The sequence below is a fragment of the Pavona decussata genome, unplaced genomic scaffold (genome assembly GCF_977016875.1).
Source record: "Pavona decussata unplaced genomic scaffold, jaPavDecu1.1 SCAFFOLD_26, whole genome shotgun sequence".
NCBI lineage: Eukaryota > Metazoa > Cnidaria > Anthozoa > Scleractinia > Agariciidae > Pavona > Pavona decussata.
In genome coordinates, this window is record NW_028145449.1 from 3,807,501 (window position 1) to 3,826,092 (window position 18,592).

Genomic DNA, 18,592 nt, shown 5'->3' on the forward strand with positions numbered 1-18,592 from the left:
ATTTTGTTACTATACAAGTGATACATGCACAAACTGGACCACAGCGCTGAACAAATGCCGTCAAGAAAACTCAGTCCTCGTTGACATAAACAACAATGAAGAAAACGTGTTTTTGCAGCATCGTCATAATGGCAAAAAATCCTGGCTGGGATTGAATGACATCTCCACAGAGGGTAGCTTCACTTGGGCGGATCGTGGAGCTGGAAACTTCACAGCTTGGGCCAAAAATCAACCAAATAATTTTAGAGGACAAGACTGCGTGCACGCACTTGGCGTGGAGCATAACTACAAATGGAATGACGTTAAGTGCAGTGACTGCCATCAGTATACTTGTAAGAAAGGTAGGCTGATTACAAGTGATTACAACTGGTGGAAGAATGATCAATAGACACCCGTGACCAAACAAAAGGTATTGAAATTCAAAGCGTGACACATGAGAACAGAACATTTTGCCAACAGTGTCAAGTTATAAGGGGCCTTTATCATTTACAACAGGATACTTCACCTTTTGGTTAAATAGAGTGAGGTATCAAAGATGACAATTGACTAGTTATGAGCACGTTTAAATGATACTTGTCGTAAAAATTGTGTGATTCCCTGCGAAACAGTAGTTTTCTAACAAGATTGTCTGTGGAAAGGCATTCTGAGAAGAAAATTTACTTTTTGTTTAATGGAGTTGTTTGATTCAGGAGGGTAATAAAGAACTCGAGTACTGGCGAAGGTAGAAAGAGTTAGTCTGTTTAACAATGCGACGTCGTGTTTTAAACACGAGTTCAAATACACAATTGCTTTTACTGCTGTTTTTGAATAAATAAGTAACAGTAACAGATTACTTAAATTCTGTTCCTTTCTTTTTAATATTTGAAGTTATTTTTCAGATCTTAATGAATGCACCAAAGAGACATCCTACTGTCATCAGCTTGCCACCTGTACAAACAAACGTGGATCCTATTTCTGCAAGTGTGACAGTGGATATGTGGGAAATGGCTTTGATTGCTATTATAGTTATGCCGGTAAGTATTCTAACATTGTGGCCGATCAATGGATCTTTTTAAATAAGCTGAAACTTACATGATATAAAAGATGTTTTATCTAGTTCTGTTAGCAAATAGCCCGCGTAGTACTCAATGAATAGTCCAGCCCACTAAAACATTTTCCTCTTTCCCCACTTCCCGTATCAAAGTGGCTATCTATTTAAGGCTCCTAGCTATTCAGCCATCCTACGTGATTAGTAGCAAGATTTAAATGCAGGTTGAAACTTGTATAAAAACACATAAACAACAAAATATTAAAATGTGTTCCTCAAACTGAAGGAGGTTTGGAAATATGAAATATGATCTCAAATATCATAAAATTCAGTGAACTTTTTGCTTTGAATTCCTCTCAAAATTATTAATGGTTGGAGAAGCTATTGCCCCGAGTTTTTTTTTTTTTTTTTTTTAACCGCCTTCGAAGTTTTGTGAAATCGAATCACCCAGTTTTTCTCGTGAACGCTTTATAGCTTAAAAATATTTATATCGTTTATGTTTGCCTGTCATAATGTCATTTTTATAATTTTTCAATTTAAGGCTTAGGACGTTCATCCATTCTGCAAAACAACGATAATTACCTGGGTACTTTAAGTAACTGGCTCAAACCTGTCGTCCAAAGCAAATCTTCTCACTGGAAGCGGTGTTGGCGTGCGTCTGTTGATGGTTGGGCTTTATCTACCTTTCACTCCGGGTGTGATAACAAGGGTCCTACTGTGACGATAATAAAGGTCGGCCAGTATATATTTGGAGGATACACCAGTGACTCATGGAGTAAGTGACTTTATTTACCTTACCGTATATCAAGTTAGTATTAACGCGCAGTAGTTTTCCAGGGGTAAGAATAACATTGTGAAGTGGAGTTAACTCCTGGTGGTGAATTTACCTTGTTTGGAGTGATTATAATTGTAAAAGAGGTGTACTTAACCTTGTATTGGACTTGACGTTTACTCGATAAATAGCACGAACTTTACTTCAAGCATATAATTGAGAAATGGACTCCATCATAATCTATATTTTTAATCAAGAGTACAATCACCGATGTTAAAAAACAGTAACTCTTAAAAACATCATTTTAAGCCTTAACTGTAAGTTAACCCTATTTTTGGAATAGAAAATCTCAAAGCTAATTACCGGGTTGCGTCGTAAAGTAGAGAGAAAATAAATCGTTAATTTAGAGAAAATAAATCGGATGTAACAGGTGGAAGTGCTTTACTCCATTCGTGTTAGATCTCTTAGAGTGATAAAAATCTGCGAGTCAGCGAGCCAAGGTGTGAGCCATGCGAGCCGTGCGAGCCATGCGAGCCGTGCGAGCCATGCGAGCCGTGCGAGCCGTGCGAGCCATGCGAGCCATGCGAGTCACGCGAGTCATGCGAGTCATGCGAGCCACAGTATAAATGTTAAGAATTTTTATTTGTAGTATTTACATTCACATAAGAACAAGAACAGGAGCATTGGAACAAGATGAATAACATCACAATATTTAATTCTTACAGTGGGACAACGCAAACCATCATATTTCATTTTTTTGTTAATTGACATGTCAGGACTGATTGTCAGTGTCATTCCAATCTTGTAAGGTATGATAAATGAGTACTCAAAGATGAGCGAAGTCAATATTGTCGCACTAAACTCAATTTGAAAAGAAGCAGCGTAACAGAAGCATTTGCCGTCAGCTGGTGGGTCGAATGCTATCTTGAAACCAGCCTCTGCCACTCTAGTGGCGAGTTTTGAAGAAAGACTTGTCTAAGGGAAAGGACAACCACATGCAGCAGTCAGCCAACCGACAGAGTTCTGATAACTCTGATTCTCGACTAAAGATCAAACCTGTTAAAATGGCGCGATTTACTCGCCATTCTTGACGCCAACACGCGGGGATCGAAGTGCTGTTCTTTTCTTTTTTTTTTTTTTTCTTGAATTAAGTTCCACGTGGATATCAATGAATGACATGTGTCAATAGATAACGTGCGTTTTTCTCGGATATTTTTTTTTTCTGAAGTCTTGAACCTTAATAAATTTTTGCGTATTGTTTTTATTTTTTTGCGCATCTTGGGCGATTTTGAATAGGCAAAATTCTCTCCAAAATTATAACAAAAACGAAAAAAAACAAAAAAAAAAAAAACATTCGTCCAAAATTTTCTCACGCGAATGTAAGGGACTGTGCAATAATTATCAGGAGGGGGGGGGGGGGGGGGGGGCTGAAAAGCCAGAGTTATCTAGCAAAAACTTAGACAGTACACCCCCTCCAAAACTAAAAAATTAGTTCTAAGCCCCTCTCTGTTATGTTAAAAATAACGTCGCACCCCCCCCCCCCCCCCCACACCAACACACACACACACGCACTCACTCCTCGCCGCCAACATTACCATAGATGCCTTTAAGTGCATACCTTTTATATTGTCATGCTACTGTAAGCGTACGCTTACTTGTTGGATGTCGTCGTCTGGAACAAATAATACCTCATATGAGTGTTGAACAAAGCCATCCGTTTCGGAGTCATCTGAATCCAACTCAGAGTTGTTTTCGGAAGTGCTTGTGTGAGAATCAGAGTCGCATTCGGAATCACTGGATAGGAGTTCTGTGTCACTGTCATTGGCACTAATTCTTTCGTTGTTTCGTGTTCCAGTTTGCGAGAAATCAAGAGCACGTGCTACCAGCACGGCTTTGCTTCCAGATACATGAAGATTGTTCTGCTTAAGATAGATCTTAATTTGTCGTGCTGTGAGGGATTTGACTTCATCTTCTTCTTTCCAGTTAATGTCTGGAAGGGTATTGCGCTCAGCTTCCCTTTTTTTAGCTTTCAATGCAATAAACTCACGGTGCTGAACAAAACGTTTGAGAAAACTTCTGAAGCCAGAAAGAGAAAGGAGCAGAGAAAAAAAATCAAAGAACAGGAGATTGAACGCTTCAAATAACAGACGAAAAAGGGCTTGCATTATATTTAGATCCTTGGGAGGAGACCCTGTTGAACTTTGTTATGAGCCAGAGATGTATGGAATTCAGCAAATCGATTCAGTCGATGAAGAAACATTACTTTTATTCACATCAAAAACCGACAAAGCTTGTCTACGAGATCTGTTTGATTCCCATTGTTTTACGGGGGATGCTAAAAAACAAGTGCATGATTTTTGCTTTACATAGGGTCAGCTTAATTAAATAGAAGAAGGGTTAAAATTAATCAGTTATCTTTTCATTTTGATGGAATTTTTTCAATAATCGTTTAACAGCTGTTCGTATTGATATTTGTTACAGTCTATCATGAGGCCTGTATTGAGAATCTTTAATTGCGTTAAGTTTATTTACATTTCGAATAAAACTTAAGGCCCCCCCTCTGTCAAATGAGTGATTTTACTTTGACCCCCCCTATCTTGGCAGCAATTTTAGGTAATGCCCCCCCCCCTCTGGTTTTTCAGCCCCCCCCCCCCCCCTCCTGATAATTATTGCACAGTCCCTAGATAAAACAATTAAAAATTCTTAACATTTGCACTGTGGCTCGCACGGTGGCGCTGGCTCGCAGATTTCGCAGACCCGACCTCTTAGGCCGATTGTTTAAACAGAGGTTAAGTTAGACATGGTTTTAGTCAAAATCAGGCTTTGACGACTACTCCAAAAACCACGGATAAGCTTCATCTAAATCCACGACTTAACCTCGTTTAAATGACCGGAATCTTGAGCAGAGCAGTGGTATTTGGACGACAACTTTGTCAAGCCCGGTTTTAACTTCGTTTAAATAATAGGGCCCTTAGTTCGGATGCTAAGACTTCCTGTTTCAAGCTTAATTTAGCGGTCCTAAATTCGAAAACCAGCCAACAAAGAATAAGCACATGGCAAACATGTATAGATATTTGGAGTTTATATCAGATTCGCTGCAAGATTTCATCGCATACTGGTTTCACTAGCTTTACAAAATCATTTGTTTGTATCTTCGATAAGCCAGATCGTTTACTGTCGTTGTTCAACTAAAGACTTCCAAGTGTCAAGAGGAATTGGGGCAAACAACGGACTGCATTTCATGCCATCAAGGATTTCAACTCGCGTAGCCAGGCAATAAGACAATCCGTAAATCTGAAAATTTTTAAACGTAATCTTTTAAATTTGTGATTTAAATGAATTTCATGCCATCAAGGATTTTGACTCCCTTTCTCAGGCCATCAGTCAACCCGTGATTCTGAGTATTTTTAAATCAATCTTTTAACTTTGCAATTTACATGAATTTCAGTTGATATCTTGAACATTTAGATAGTTTTTACATATTTTCGATTTTTAATGTCTTTGCGAATTGTGTGTATTTTGTATTTTTTTTTTTTTGAGATCCTTTTTGAAAACCATATTTTGTATGAAAAAATCATCTCAATAAAGATTATTATTACAAAACTGTTACTTGCTCTCAATATACCTTCACTCTCGTGAAATTTTGACGCTTTTCATTTGTGTAGCTTAACTGTGGATCCTGCTCGAGACACCCCAGTTTCCATTGACTATTTTTTATGGCGTGATCTTAGTTTAAATATTTAATGTGTCAGGATTTCAGAGCGAAACTCACCGAACATTAATTTAACCGTGATGATCAAGTGAATTTAAAAAAGAAAAAGCGCTTCCGTATTTCATGGTTTGCTTTCTCCTATCAGAGCAACCATCACTACTACAGTACTTTTTCTCGTAAATCCGATGAGTATGTGTTAATTTCTAAAAGACAACTTTTTGTCGTTTTTTCTTTATGTAAAAGTACTAAGAAACGGGCCCATAGTGTCACTATGCAATGAAACCTTGCGGTGCGTCAGTCATTATCGCTAAAACTTCACTCAGTCTTTTTTGCTTCTCTAGCGAAAACTAAATTTAAAGATTTTCTCATTAAACTGTTCAGTTCATTAAACCAAACGAGTACGTACAATCTTGAACAGAGGTCTTTAGATGGTTGCATTGTTTTAACTCTCTCTTCCCCCTCCACCAACGTTCACAATTTTCAAAGGGTTCACTTGTGCAAACCGCGCTACGGGTTTTAAAATTATTCTTGGACAAGGAATGCAGGCCCGAAAAAATATGTCAGTGTTCCAACGATTAGCTACCACCTTGTTGTTAGCCTTGAATCAATCCCTAACTGAGGCACCAGTTGTGAGCAATGAGATGCGTCTTTGCTTGCAAGCTTTTTCGTTAACTAGCGGTACTGGGTGATTCTTTGTCACAACTGCAAATTGCCTGATTTCATACCGTGGGGGTCTGGGTACGAGTCTGTGTATTATGGGTTATGGGACTCAACACCCACATAGCCGGAAAGAGCACATCGAACTTTACAACATCCTCAAGTTTGGTGTCAATCAAGCTCATATTAGGCGAGATACAGCCATTCAAAAACTTAAAAATTTACTAAGAAATGTATGGAACGCCGGACACACGTCCGGCGCTCCATACATTTCTCAGTAAAATTTGGAGTTTTTGAATGGCTGTATCTTTCCTAATATTAGCTTTATTAACACCAAACTTGGAAATGTTGTAAAGTGCGGTGTGCTCTTTCCGGCTATGTGGGTGTTGAGTCCCATAACCCATAATACACAGACTCGTACCCAGACCCCCACGGTATGAAATCAGGCAATGGTTTGCGGGTTGGATTTTTAATCGGTTGATTGAAGGGTCAGTGGTTGGAGGCTAAGCTGATCTCTATATTGTCGCGTAGATTCGTCAGAGAGTAGCCTTAACTGACACCGCACTGTCTCACTATCTTCCTTAGTGTAAAAGTGAGTACCGGCAAAAGACTGTCTGGGTTAGTCAAGTGATGGGCACGTTACTACTCAGGGGGGAGGGGATGTAGGTCGGCTGAAGTAGTACTCCTAGTTGTTTCATACTAAGGTGATCAGGTTAATCTCCGACCCTCTGTGTGGGCCACTTAGAACTGAAGTGCGACTTTACCCTCATCCCATGCGGTAATCATCAGAAGCATAAGTCAGTTTGTTTGTTTTTTAAAATTGTTTATTTTTTGTTAGTTTCTAGTTGTGGTTATCGATATGATTCGAAAGCTTTCCTGTTTTCACTGGTAAACAAGCCAGGATGGGCGCCGGTGAAACTGACTCAAACAGGAAGTCACTCCACTTACAGCTGCTCCTCTTATGGACCTCCTTTCGGGGCTGGTCATGACATTTACGTCTCTGACTACGCATCATCAAATAGAAACTCATACGCAGACCTTGGCCACGATTACGCCCCCCCCGATGGGTACAGCTATCGGAGCACCTTTGCACGAACATTCCTGGCGGGAACTTATCACTTCCAACCGGATGAAGTAGAAACTTTCTACGAAACAACTTAAAAAAAGCAAACCGGCACTGAGGTTTAAACCCCAGCTTACAGTCTTTCAATATTTTAAATATGAGTTATTAGGTTTCTATACTAAAAGGCCGTAAGCTAAGACACAAAAAATTATTTTCCTAGAAGTCAAGTAGCAGAATGATATGTCATTACGAGAACATTTTATTATATAATTTCATAGCAGTAACTATTTATGTTCTGTGTAGTGCTGACCATTAGTGCGCATAAACATATTTTAAAAGAGGATTTGTTTTGTGGATAGGCCTTACTTGCGTTCTTTTAGTTTTTTTTAAACTTTGATTTGATGTTCTTTTTTATCGGAGGGAGGAGGGGGAGGGGGCTTTGTGATAGTTGGTTAATCGCGAATTATATATCGTCGATTGTTAGCCTCCCTCCCCCAATTATTTTTAAAAGGGACTTTTGTCACGTTGTAGTGTGACCAGTAGTGTGTCCTGAGTTAGCTCATTACCTGGTTTAAGAAAATGATGATAATCAAGGAATCTGTAACTGAAGACAGGGGATGCACTAAGAGAGAAAAAGGGACAGCAATATTAAAAGCACTTTTCTCAGTAAGGCGATAAGGAAACACGTAACAGGCACTGCGAGACGATAGAAGAAACTCTGGAATTGCATGGAGCGGCGAATGCTGTAGTAGATAAGTATATCACAACATTGTTCAGACACGTGTATGGTCTTACAATGAACTTGAATTAAATAGCTAATACCCTGCCTCTGCCTTTTTCACACGGAGTTAATTTATGACGACAGGATGTTTGCACGATGTATCTCAAGCTTCACATTAAATTAAGTGTAAATTATAAGAGCATTTTTCCAGCCGAGAGACGAACAGCTTTTTCTCAACCAAATAACTCGGGCCTTTTTCAAGTGTATTCCTTGGGCTAACGTAATAGTTAAAGTTAATTTGTACAATCTTACAGTGTTGTTGTAGCGGATCTCCAACAATAGATTTTCTTTTCTCACTAAGTGAAAACGATTATTAAAAGTTTCATCGACATTGCAGGTTACAGGCTCCTAAAAGATAACTTCACTTGTTAACATTGAGGTACAATGACATAGATTATATTAAAGAGCCCCGCAAAAGGTGTCCTAAATGTTACTTTTATTCAATGTTAATTGTGCAAACAACCATATATCCATGTATTTTAGACAGAGCTGTTATTTTTAAATTGGATACAGACTCCGCGATTTCCTGCAGGAGTCTTTCTGCCGGCCTAAATCCCGTTTAAATGGTTTGGTAGTTACAGGAAATATTACTGATGATCGGTTCACGGTCAGTGAATAGCTTTCTCTCTCTGGCGATCAGTAACAGTTGAGTGTGAACACTCCCAAAAACTTTAAAACAGTATCATGATGCAATGGAACGGAATCATAGCATTCTTTTTTTTTTATGATTTGAAGCCGTTAATTGAGTTCCATCTGGAATCCATTTGTTTTAGATATATGGATCAAATGGTAAAAGTCTCTAAGTGATCCTTTCTTGGAAAGAAGTAATTGCCTCTAGTAAGGCGATAAGGCAAGGGATATGGAGTAGACTCTTAAAGGACAAAGTTAGAATTTAAGATCGTGAATCACTTGAATGTAGACCATAGGATTGAACATTAATTTATATTTGAAAGAACTTTATCTTGTAACGTTTGGGCAACATGATTTATGATTGCAATTCAATGTCCACTTTTGTTAATTTGATTGCCGTCTATCATGGCATCAGTACAATTCTGTTGATTAAAGAAAACTGATTTCGGAAAATGATCTTTAAATGACTTTACGATAAACTAACTGGTAGAGCCAGGCAAATTTAAAATTTTAATTGGCTGCAGATTCTCCCTACCGAAAAGAACTTAATCAACTAGTATAAAGCAATTTATCAGGGTTTAATGAATTTTGCTTCAAAGTTATCTGGATTAAGTTACAGTTGTGGTGTACTAATTTTAAAACTCTTGAACCTGTAATCATGTAGTGACATACAATTGTATAAGGTATTCGCTGAGAACAAGTTTCGAACTTAATTTTTGAGTAAGGTTTTCATTGAAGTAATTGAAAATATAGCTAAATTTTTTATTAGCCACTGAAAAGCAACGGGATAATTAAGTCATATTTCAAGTATATATAATAATTATCAAAATCAAAATCATTGATCATTTTCATTTGGTGTTGGGTGTTTAATGAACTTCACATATATAATTAAACGCGACATTGTAAACGTGTGAAGTTATAAAATAAAGAGAAGAGTTACCTCTACAATATTTCTAAGCTTTATATGCGTAATTGTCGTCCAAAATGAAATTCAGTGAAGTGATCCACAGCACTAATGTACTAATACTGAGTCATGGGCTGAACTATACTGCCGTTATTTTACTTCTATCATCACTGGGAGAGCAGTTAAACTACTCCACCCCTGTAGTTTGACACCTCAACGGACTTCTCGCCTCACCCCCTCCTCCCTCTGTAGTTTGGCATTTCGACAGACTTCTCGCCTCACCCCCCTTCCCCCTCTTCCTCTTCCCCATCCCCTCCCTCATCCCTCTCTTATCCAAGTGAAGAATGCAACGAAGTTAAAGACGCTCTTTAAATAAAGGTGGGGGGGGGGGGGGGGGTGGGGGGCAAGCAATTTGGTTGAACAAAACTACCGCCTCCCCCCCCCCCCCCCCCACACCCCCTCGTCACCCACAGACCGACTGAGGGAGTTTACGATGCAACGAGAACATCAAAAAAGCAGTAGATTTAGTAAGATAAACAATAACTTTGCACCTGCATCACACTTTTTTTTACTATTTTTTTGCCGTTTTTTTTTTTTTTTACGCGGACTACCATGTGAAATTTCCTAATTTCACGTTTGAAGGAGCTTAAACAAACGACAACAAACTTTTCTTTCTATTTTTACATTTTGAATTGAGAAGTAAGAATCCGACTGTAGGAGAATTTCTTTTTCTATGGCTCCTGAGAGGACATACTTGTGCTACTTTCGACAACGCGCGAACACTAAGGTTGCGTTCGATTGACCGTCTTCAGGAATAAGAACTGAAGCGGAATGGCCGTTAGATTTCTCTTTGAAGTAATATTAAAGATGCCACAAATTTTGTTTTTGAAATACCATTCACCACCCTTTCCATATAGTACTGGTAGCCATGTTGCAGGTATGTTTAACAAGAACCATGATTTAAAGCATCAAACTAATTTTTAGCACCTCTTTCTATACTGGTACGCAAAAGAGAGGAGAAATGGCTCTACAAACTGATCTGCTCGGTGTTTGTCACATTGAGCTAATATTCAATCTTAACTGTACTCTAGCTTGAATCAGGGGGTTCCTATTTCAAGATCCAAATAGAGAACGTTTATTTATATGGTTGACCTTACATGTGTTGCTTGTTGCTTCTTCTCGTGCCGCCGAGCACTATGTTTTTCCGCACGATAGTAGTGCTGTTTCAAATTATTGAAAACACTGTTTGGCAGTTTGAGATCAAGATCTGAATTGCCCACATCTTTATCATGAGCCTTTGGCTCGAGGGATTGTGCAAGCACTCCTCATGTTATTGACATTAAATAAATTTCTTTCTATGGTGACCAGATTACCTTATCAACTCTGTTGATGAAACCAAACATTTGAGATGAGTGTGCCAGTACCTTAGTTATTGTGATGTCCACATTGTCTTTATGATACTGAGCTAATGCCTTCCAGGTGGGTGCAAGCTTACAGCAATGGCTACACCTGTCAAAGGTGGAAAAAAAGGGGGGGCTTATGCAGTGCTGATGGTTTGGGAAAAAACAAAACTTTAAATGTGGACATGGCATTTCTCTAGCAAATTAGCTAATTACCATGGGGCATAGAACTTTATAAAGCGCAGACTCATTTCCACATGTTTGTCAAAGTTCTCTGACGTCAGTGTGTACAGGCCATTTTCTGGTTCAGTCGTTCCTGCTAAATCTTCCCCTTTTCCTGTAAATTTTAATAACATATAGCTGTCACGTGTGATTAGCTAGCTACATTGGTTCAGGGCATTTTCTATACGTGCCCCCTGCTTTGCAATTCCCTTCCATTGGAGCTAGGGATGTGCGATTCCATAGGTAGCTTCAAGAAAGGACTGAAGACTTTTCTTTGTAGAAAGGCCTATTGTTGAAAATAATTAGGAAAAGTTTTATTTATTTTAGTTATACAGTCGAAGCTCTCGTAAGCGGACACCCTCGGAACGCGAAAAAAGTTTCCGTAACTTGAGCAGGCCACTTACGAGAATGGTTCTGGTAAGATACCACTAGAGGTGTAGGGGATATATGGCCGCTTACGGAAGCTTGTCCAGCTAACAATAAATACATATGCGTTATTGACCAAGCGTGAGGTCAAGATGGCTGGATATTGGCCAAGTTCTTTTTTTGCGTTTTCGTCTCGGTCCATAAAAACGCAAAAAAAGAACGAGGCCAACATCCAGCAATCTTGGCCAAACAAGCTTGGTCAATAAAGGATTTATTATATGGCTTTACCTTTAAGTTAAAACTACAACAACAAAACAAAACAGGACATGAAACTGCTCTACTCGGATAGAAATCCTCTATAGCCGGCCGGTGCAAGATTTATTTTCAGTGCATTTTTGGATTAGCGTGTAATCGTGGAAAACAAGGAATCCTAAATTATCTTAGGGCTCTAACTTTATAATGGCTTAAAGGGAGTATACAATTATTGAGAACGAAAAATTTAGATTTTCGCAAGAGCGGGAAGATTTGAATAGAATACGGCAAACTCGCCATTTTCAGCCGATCGCGCGGTGGCGTATAATAAACATTTCTACCCGGTTTTCGGCTTCCAATCATTAATTCTTGAATGAAACAATAGATTTTGAAATTATATGCAAACATACGCCGAAAAAAAGAGCGGGTAAATCAGAAAACTGGGCGAAACTTTGATAAGATTTTGTTGTTTAAAACAAGCAAGACGCGGCTAAATTAAAAACGTGAGCTTCTTCGGCGAACTTGAGAAAAATACTTTTGTGAACTGCTCTAAACACTTAATGCAACTTCCACTACGCTATGATTAAAATACAGTCATTGCAAAACTAGAGAATTTATCCATTTTGGCACTCGACTTGAGACAATAAGTTTTACAAAATCAACTCTATCTAAAAATACTACACGCAGAGCTACTCACCGGTTCAACCCACATTCATTGCAGCTGAAACAAAATTTTCCCTACGCCAGGACGATTCCATTCTCTTTCCTTTCCTATAGGTAAATGTTGAGAGTTTACCGAACTTTTTAGTGAGCGTTTTCCCCCAAAACAACGAGAAAATCGAAGAAAAGATTGCATTGTTGCTGGGATTAAACTTTCGATGCCAAGCGAACGGGCAACGTGTAATCCCGAGCGGGCAAGATAGCTCCATCTTGCTCGCTCGGGTAGCCAATCACAGCGCAGGATTTGACTCATCTTGCCCGCTCGCGGAGCCAGCCATATAATAAAGTACCGTATTGGAAATATAAAAAAAAAAAAATACCACCGTATTAAATGACATTTTTGTTTTATTGCGCCCTATACTGTACCACCCTTAACGACATAGTGACGATAACTGAACAGTATTACAATGTATACTGCAGTACTAGGACTTTTTAAAAACAACAAATTACAATAAACACAATTGCACCATAAACAAGAATGATGAAATACTCGGACACATTCCTTTTGAGGATGTCGGTGCTTGTTAGCAACTTTTTTTTTTCGGGGAACAAACAAAGGAAAGACTGTTGTAAGGGGAAAGTGAGTGAACAGAGAAGCCAGACAAAAATATCCATTGTAGTTAAGAGCAAATTTCAGAAGCCGGTTGGTCTCCAAGGCAAGCCACCTTTCTTGTCTTACTTTGTTAGAGTACTGTTCCAGTCACCTCCTATAATGAGTGTCGTTAATTCAGACTTTTCTATTAGGTAGTATTCAAGCTCTTCAATAAATCGCAACTGATCAGTATGAACATTGGGCGCATATATATTACAAAGTGATAATTCCATACAATTGTAGATTAGGCTAATTAAAACAATTCTTCCTGAGCTGTCGCTTAGGGAGATTTTAATTTTGTTTTCTTTGATAGATGGATTTAATAATATGCGAGCTCCTTTACTGTGGCGAGTGCAATGAGAAAAAAAGATTTCACCTCCCCATTCGTTTTTGCAGAATGACTCATCACACGATTCGGAATGTTTCCTGTTGAAAATAAAAGGTAGCGTTTTGATCTTTAAGATATGTAAAAATGCTACTCCTCTTTATCGAATTTACGATACCTCGAACATTTAGGAAGATGATTTTACATATTTGTTTGTTAGACATCACATCCAGTACAAAATAGGCTTTAATAAATACACTCAAAAATATCAGTGACGAAAAAATAAATAAATAAATAAAACGAAAATTTAGAACACAGAACACTTAAAGTCCGAATTGGGTACTAACTTTCGTAAATGCTCCCACCCATATTTCCCTCCTCTCTGAGTTAACCAACAAGCTAATAAGATTATTTGTAAGGATTACAGTAACGGTAAATTTTCCTCTGTTAATTCAAACATTGTTTTGTCGAATAAAACAACAAGTCCGCTAACAGGTTGTCGAAATCATAGTCGCTGAAGATTCGCACAGGATCGCCACTCGGCGATGTTTTAACAAAGATTTTGCCATCGATTGTCCAAAAACTCGTCAAAAGCCCATCTTTTTTCATTTCGCTTGCTCTCGATACAAGTCCTCGTCTATAATTCGTCAGGTTTTCGTTGTAAAAAAATTTGAGGTTTTTCAGTCCTCACTGCATTGGAATAACCGGGAAACACATCCGACACTTAAACATTCCTTAACTTAACTCTTTCCTTATATAAACTCGTTTTAACCTTGTGGCTAATAAATTTGACAAAAACTGGACTCGAATTATTGTCACGTCGTTTGAGTTTTTGTGTTATCTCAATGTCACTCGGATTAACATTAACATTTAACGCGGTTTCCAATTTTAATACTACCTCCTCCGTCGTTGAATAGCAATCTTCTGGCATCCCATGAATTTCTAGGCTATTTTTCCTGGTATACTGCTCCAAATCATCGAGCGCCGTGTACAGATTGTCCGTCTCTTCCACTTGCTTCTGGAGTTTACCTTTGACTTGTTGAAGTTCGGTCTTCAGAGTTTCACTAGTTTTTGACACCTCTTCAAATGATGTTTTTAAAACGCTGACTTCTCTTTCTTTTGACTGAAGGGACAATTTTAACTGTTTTATGTCCTCTCTCAAAGTTGAGTTCTCTTTTAAGATGCTTGTGACCGACTTCTGAAGTTCCGCTAACATGTCACGTATCTCATAAAGCGTTGGTTCTTCCTCCGAAGCTGCATGATCAGATTCTTTACGGACTCCCCAGTTACGGTCCGCCATGTTTTTGTTATCTTCTTCGTGAGCGTTTGGTTTGTTATTTGGCCGTTTAGCGACATTCGTCTCTTCCTCTGTCGAACTGCGGTCCCCACGTTTGTTTTTCTTGCGAGTAATAGGACCATTAACCAAAGATTTTTCACCGAAAGAGAGGAGGGAAGACACTGCTCAAAACTCACGTCCGCTCCACACGAGCTCCACGCATGACGTCATTTTTTTTTTTTCAGAGCAGCCATCAGTTTAATTTTGCTCCCAGGCTCCTCTCTCTTCCTCCCTTGAGAAAGAACCCCAGTCATGGAACCCAAAATCTGGCTGCTTTTCTTTGAATAAGTGCTCTTTGCATCTTTGTCAACATGATCAGTACAAAGTTTGGAACCAGCAGAATTAAAAACATGGGTTATTTGAAATCAGCCAACTGACGCATTGTGGCATAGCAACTCAAAACCCAAATCACATATCAAGGCTGTAAATAGGGCTGGGGACCAGGGATGTGCCGTTGGATAGGGTATGGTGTTTGACCCCTCTGCCCTGAACAGTATATATAAAATGAAACTAAAATAAAAATAAGCGCTCCCTTCAAATAAGCGCCCCCCAGAAAATTATTAAGCAGCCCGGGCGCTAATTCGAGTATTTACGGTAAACGGACAATAGGAAGGGGTCACCAAGCATTCAAGGGATTTACACAGGAACCCCGCCGTCTTTTTCTGCTATTCTCTTGCAATAATTGTCCTATCTACAGTTAGTACAGACGTTAATGCATGAAAGAGGAACTTTATTTTCAATTGCACAGCTTTGTTTCCAGTGTTATTTTAGGCCAAGAAAACCAGTTATGTCCAGAAATGCACCTTATCTTTAATTTGGGTACCTTATGTAAGACAGATCTTTTTGTCATTTTTATAGGACTTCATGTTTGACAGAATTATTTGTGTTTTAGTAAGAATTTAGGGTAGGGGACACCTTGTGATGTCTATCATACAGTTCATGCATCTCATTAGCGTGCATTTCTGGTCATTCCTCAAGGAAAGTTAAACTTAGTGTAAGATACAAAATAGACTGCAAAACAGTCGTATTTTTTTGCGAACGCGAGCGACGGTCAATATTCGAACAAAAAGGCTGGCGTGCGTTTCTCAAAACTCCCGTAAACTTTTCGGGCCCGAAAAGCTCCCGAAAACGATTTCTAGTGTTTCTCAAAGCGCACGAACTTTTCGGGCCCGAGAAAAGTCGCGTCATTTTCCCCCGATAATTTTCGGGTGCTAGAAAGCTCCCGAAATGCGTTTTCGAAGATTGGTTTATTTCAGTTAAATGGTTGTATTGCGCTACTATTATCAAGGAAAAAGTTATCCAAAACGAGAGTTTGAGTTAATTGACAGATACTGGGCTAGACTCAAGCTAAATACGTCTAAAAACCAAGAGAAAATTTCTGAAAATCTCACAGGTTTACATGCGTTGCTGCGCGCAAGAACTTCGTATAGATGAACTTAAAGATTTTGTTGACTCCAGTAAATTACCATTACCATAAATTTACGAAGGTAACTCTTGCAAATCAGTTATTTTCAGTTGAACTTTTAAAGAATTACGAATGACGAAGGCAAAAGAAGTGAAATTTGTACTTTAAAAACTTCAATTTGAGAGACTATGGACCAAATAAAGACAGTTTGATAGTTTCCTCAGCGGTTCGCACATTGCCGAGTTTGATAGTGTGGTTAAATTTTATAAGTGTATAACGGACAATTATTTCTGTTTCTTTTAACGTAAATCGGTTGAGAAGAAGCTCAACTTGTGCTTTAACTGAGAGTTATAAAAGTTCAACTTAAGCTTCGTAAAATAAAATGAAAAACGACAACTAAAAAAACATGAAAGATACCCACCTCGTCTGATTCTGGAAAACTTTCATCGGCAATGCTAAGCTGCAAATGTGATAAGCCATTTTCTTGCAGTACTACTTATTTCTTATATAATCATCAGCGTCCACTACGAAATTTCGAGTTCATAGTAATGCGGTGTCCGAGGACACTAAAACTTGCTCAAAACCAAAACATCCCTTGACTTGTTTTTATTTTGGGGGGATTTGCGAGCAACGTTTTCAGTTCATTTAAACGAGTAGCCAATAGTATCATGGAAACTTTGACAAGTCTTGACAGGTTTGACAGATATATGGAACTTTGGTGACGAAACAACAACGGTGATTTCAAAAGGTCAAGATTAAAATAGAAACAAAACAGTCTTCACGTTGTGAACCAGTTAGCTCAGTAGTATTTTCGTTGAAATCTGTTTTTAAGAACAGCATTTACACCTAAATTTATTTTACAAGTACAGTTACTGTTTTCAGCTGGAAAAACTAAAAGTTGTAATGATAAAGCCGTGATTTAAAATAATTTTTCCTGCTCTAGTCGAATTATCGTAGCCGGTAACGCAAAGAGATTCCCAAAAATATCGGGAGACAATATATTAATTCGGGACACTTTCGGGTGTTCTGAGATACACTTTTCGGGACCCGAGAAAAACACCCGAAAAGCACCCCGTAATGTTTTCGGGCCCGAAAAGTTTTCGGGAGTTTTGAGAAGTGTACGCCTGGACCGAGTCTAAAAACAGCGAGGGAGAATGGGCGTGTGAGACTCGAGCGCTTCACACGCGAGGATCACGCTTACGGCGCTTCGCGCCTTCCGAAAACGTCCGAAAACGACTGTTTTGCAGTCTAGATACAAAACTATTGTTAGGATTACTAGGGAACTTGAGAATTATTTGTGTTTTAGTAAGAATTTAGTGTAGGGGACACCTTGTGATGTCTATCATACGGTTAATGCATCTCATTAGCGTGCGTTTAACTTAGTGTGAGATACAAAATCATTGTTACGATTACTAGGGAACTTAAGCACAGACGTTTTTTGAACCACGGACGGCAACCGAAATTAAATTCTTTTCCTTTTTGGAGCGTTTTCACGCCATCGCGTTTGTAACGTCAAGCCACACTCATCAACAAGAGCTTTTCCTGCCCTTGGTAAGGAGCAAAACCACGTCACGCCGGTTGCCGTCCGTGGCTTACGAACGTCTGTGCCTAAGCCCCCTACTGTGGCTTTCCTGCATTTGCCTTTTTGGGTTTTCACGCCATCGCGTTTGTAACGTCAAGCTACACTCATCAACAAGAGCTTTTCCTGTCCGTGGCAAGGAGGCACTCCTAGGAGGCACGTGAAATGTCCGTCGGAGGAATGGGGAATAAAACACCTTACGACTTCAAATGATTACTTCTTTAACAAGAGACCGTGACAATGTAGAATTAATGAGAGGACCTATAACTTCTTGTCCGCACACAATAAAGGCTTACAGAAAGCGATTTAGAGCAGTCTGCTGCAAATGCACAAATGTAGGTGTTTCTGGCCCATGTTTTTTGAGCACCCCGGGCTCAATTCTTTCTTAGTCACATTTTAGCAACCCTCACTGACTCGGAAGGATTGCCAGCTTTTTTTTTTTGGATACTTATCTCCAAACGCATTATCATTTTGTCGTATTAATCGAGTAGAACCTACCTGTCTCAAATATAATTAACCTTTTAAGCCCTAACAGTGATCAGAATCAAATTTCTCCTTGTAATATCAATGCTTATTCAACACCTAAGGACACAAGAATTAAGGACATGATCACGCGAAGTGAATTTTTTTTAACATTTAAATAACTTCTCCCCAGTACTTTGGTAAGAAAAGTATGGGAATAAGATAGGAGAATTTGTTCTTTGATATTAGGGAATGAGTCCAACGATAATATAATCTATTAATTCAAAAAATACCTTAGGAAAGCTTTAATAGTGAGTCTAGAACCAGGCTTTCCTAATAATATTTTATTACTAACAGTGAAAGAAGCGAGCCACAATCGTGAATTAA

At 38.8% G+C, this 18,592-nt stretch overlaps 3 protein-coding genes and 1 long non-coding RNA gene across 7 annotated transcripts in view; 2 read left to right on the forward strand and 2 right to left on the reverse strand.

Moving 5' to 3' along the window:
• LOC146485606 (uncharacterized) overlaps positions 1-18,592 on the forward strand; it is a 203,764-nt gene that overhangs the window by 94,475 nt on the left and 90,697 nt on the right. The gene's annotated exons all lie outside the window — the stretch shown is intronic.
• The window catches only part of LOC146485607 (uncharacterized), a 141,844-nt gene that overhangs the window by 32,870 nt on the left and 90,382 nt on the right, over positions 1-18,592 (reverse strand). The gene's annotated exons all lie outside the window — the stretch shown is intronic.
• LOC146485608 (uncharacterized) overlaps positions 1-18,592 on the forward strand; it is a 127,818-nt gene that overhangs the window by 18,529 nt on the left and 90,697 nt on the right. The window contains exons 14-17 of one of the 3 annotated variants that reach the window (XR_014863384.1): positions 1-341; positions 879-1,013; positions 1,569-1,802; positions 7,007-7,350. The exon at positions 1-341 is cut by the window's left edge and continues 34 nt beyond it. The exons of 1 other annotated variant lie outside the window; for it this stretch is intronic. Coding sequence is in view for 1 of the 2 variants with exons in the window: in XM_085103413.1 (XP_084959539.1) it covers positions 1-341; positions 879-1,013; positions 1,569-1,802; positions 7,007-7,329 (1,033 nt within the window). In the remaining variant the exon portion in view is untranslated. Of the gene's footprint in view, positions 342-878; positions 1,014-1,568; positions 1,803-7,006; positions 7,586-18,592 lie in introns of those variants that run through there. One more of the 3 variants, XM_085103413.1, reaches the window with a different exon arrangement.
• Positions 7,806-11,317, reverse strand: LOC146485609 (thioredoxin domain-containing protein 5-like). The gene is made up of 3 exons (XM_085103524.1): positions 11,163-11,317; positions 10,971-11,055; positions 7,806-7,853 (listed from the first exon to the last, which is right to left on the reverse strand). The coding sequence occupies exons 1-3, from the start codon at positions 11,300-11,302 to the stop codon at positions 7,821-7,823; spliced, it is 258 nt and encodes an 85-aa protein (XP_084959650.1). The 5' UTR covers positions 11,303-11,317; the 3' UTR covers positions 7,806-7,820.

Coding starts and splice junctions, on each gene's coding strand:
- LOC146485609 (XM_085103524.1), bottom strand. CDS start 11,302: ATGTTATTAAAATTTACAGGAAAAGGGGAAGATTTAGCAGGAACGACT. Junction 11,056..11,162: donor ATAAAGTTCTATGCCCCATG/GTAATTAGCTAA, acceptor CACCTTTGACAG/GTGTAGCCATTGCTGTAAGC. Junction 7,854..10,970: donor TGGACATCACAATAACTAAG/GTACTGGCACAC, acceptor TTTCTCTCTTAG/TGCATCCCCTGTCTTCAGTT.